Source organism: Eurypyga helias, unplaced genomic scaffold (genome assembly GCF_000690775.1).
Source record: "Eurypyga helias isolate BGI_N326 unplaced genomic scaffold, ASM69077v1 scaffold25744, whole genome shotgun sequence".
Classification (NCBI taxonomy): Eukaryota; Metazoa; Chordata; class Aves; order Eurypygiformes; family Eurypygidae; genus Eurypyga; species Eurypyga helias.
In genome coordinates, this window is record NW_010247195.1 from 1,777 (window position 1) to 2,240 (window position 464).

At 63.6% G+C, this 464-nt stretch overlaps 1 protein-coding gene across 1 annotated transcript in view; it reads left to right on the top strand.

Annotated features, from left to right (window-relative positions):
• LOC104508907 (protein groucho-1) overlaps positions 1-464 on the top strand; it is a gene marked incomplete at both ends in the record, with an annotated part of 2,669 nt that overhangs the window by 1,772 nt on the left and 433 nt on the right. Inside the window, one exon of the mRNA XM_010150673.1 lies at positions 321-463. Coding sequence (XP_010148975.1) covers positions 321-463 — 143 coding nt within the window. The remainder of the gene's footprint in view (positions 1-320; position 464) is intronic.

A 464-nucleotide genomic window follows, 5' to 3' on the forward strand; every position in this document is an offset into this window, starting at 1 on the left:
TGCTGCACCTGCGTTGTGGCGGCTGGGGACACTCGGGGATTTAAGAGGACCGGGCTTTGTCCTTCCCTGCCTGTCAGGCTGTTTCTCCTCTGAATCGCTGGCCTCGCTGCCAGCACTGCGGGCAAAGCCATCACGTTCTTAAAGTCCCCAGCGGGACACCCCCAGCTCGGCTCGTGATCGGCATCTCTCCCTGTTGGGGGCAGTTTTGGGGATGCAGAGGTGGTTGGCTCCGGGGCTCGAGGCGCAGCCTGGGGAGGGGACTGGAAGCAGACTGGTGGGTACAAACCCCTTCCCTGAGCCATCCCTCTGTCCCCCTGCAGATCTTCTCCCTGGGCTACTGCCCGACGGGCGAGTGGCTGGCGGTGGGGATGGAGAGCAGCAACGTGGAAGTGCTGCACCACACGAAACCCGACAAGTACCAGCTGCACCTCCACGAGAGCTGCGTCCTCTCCCTCCAGTTCGCC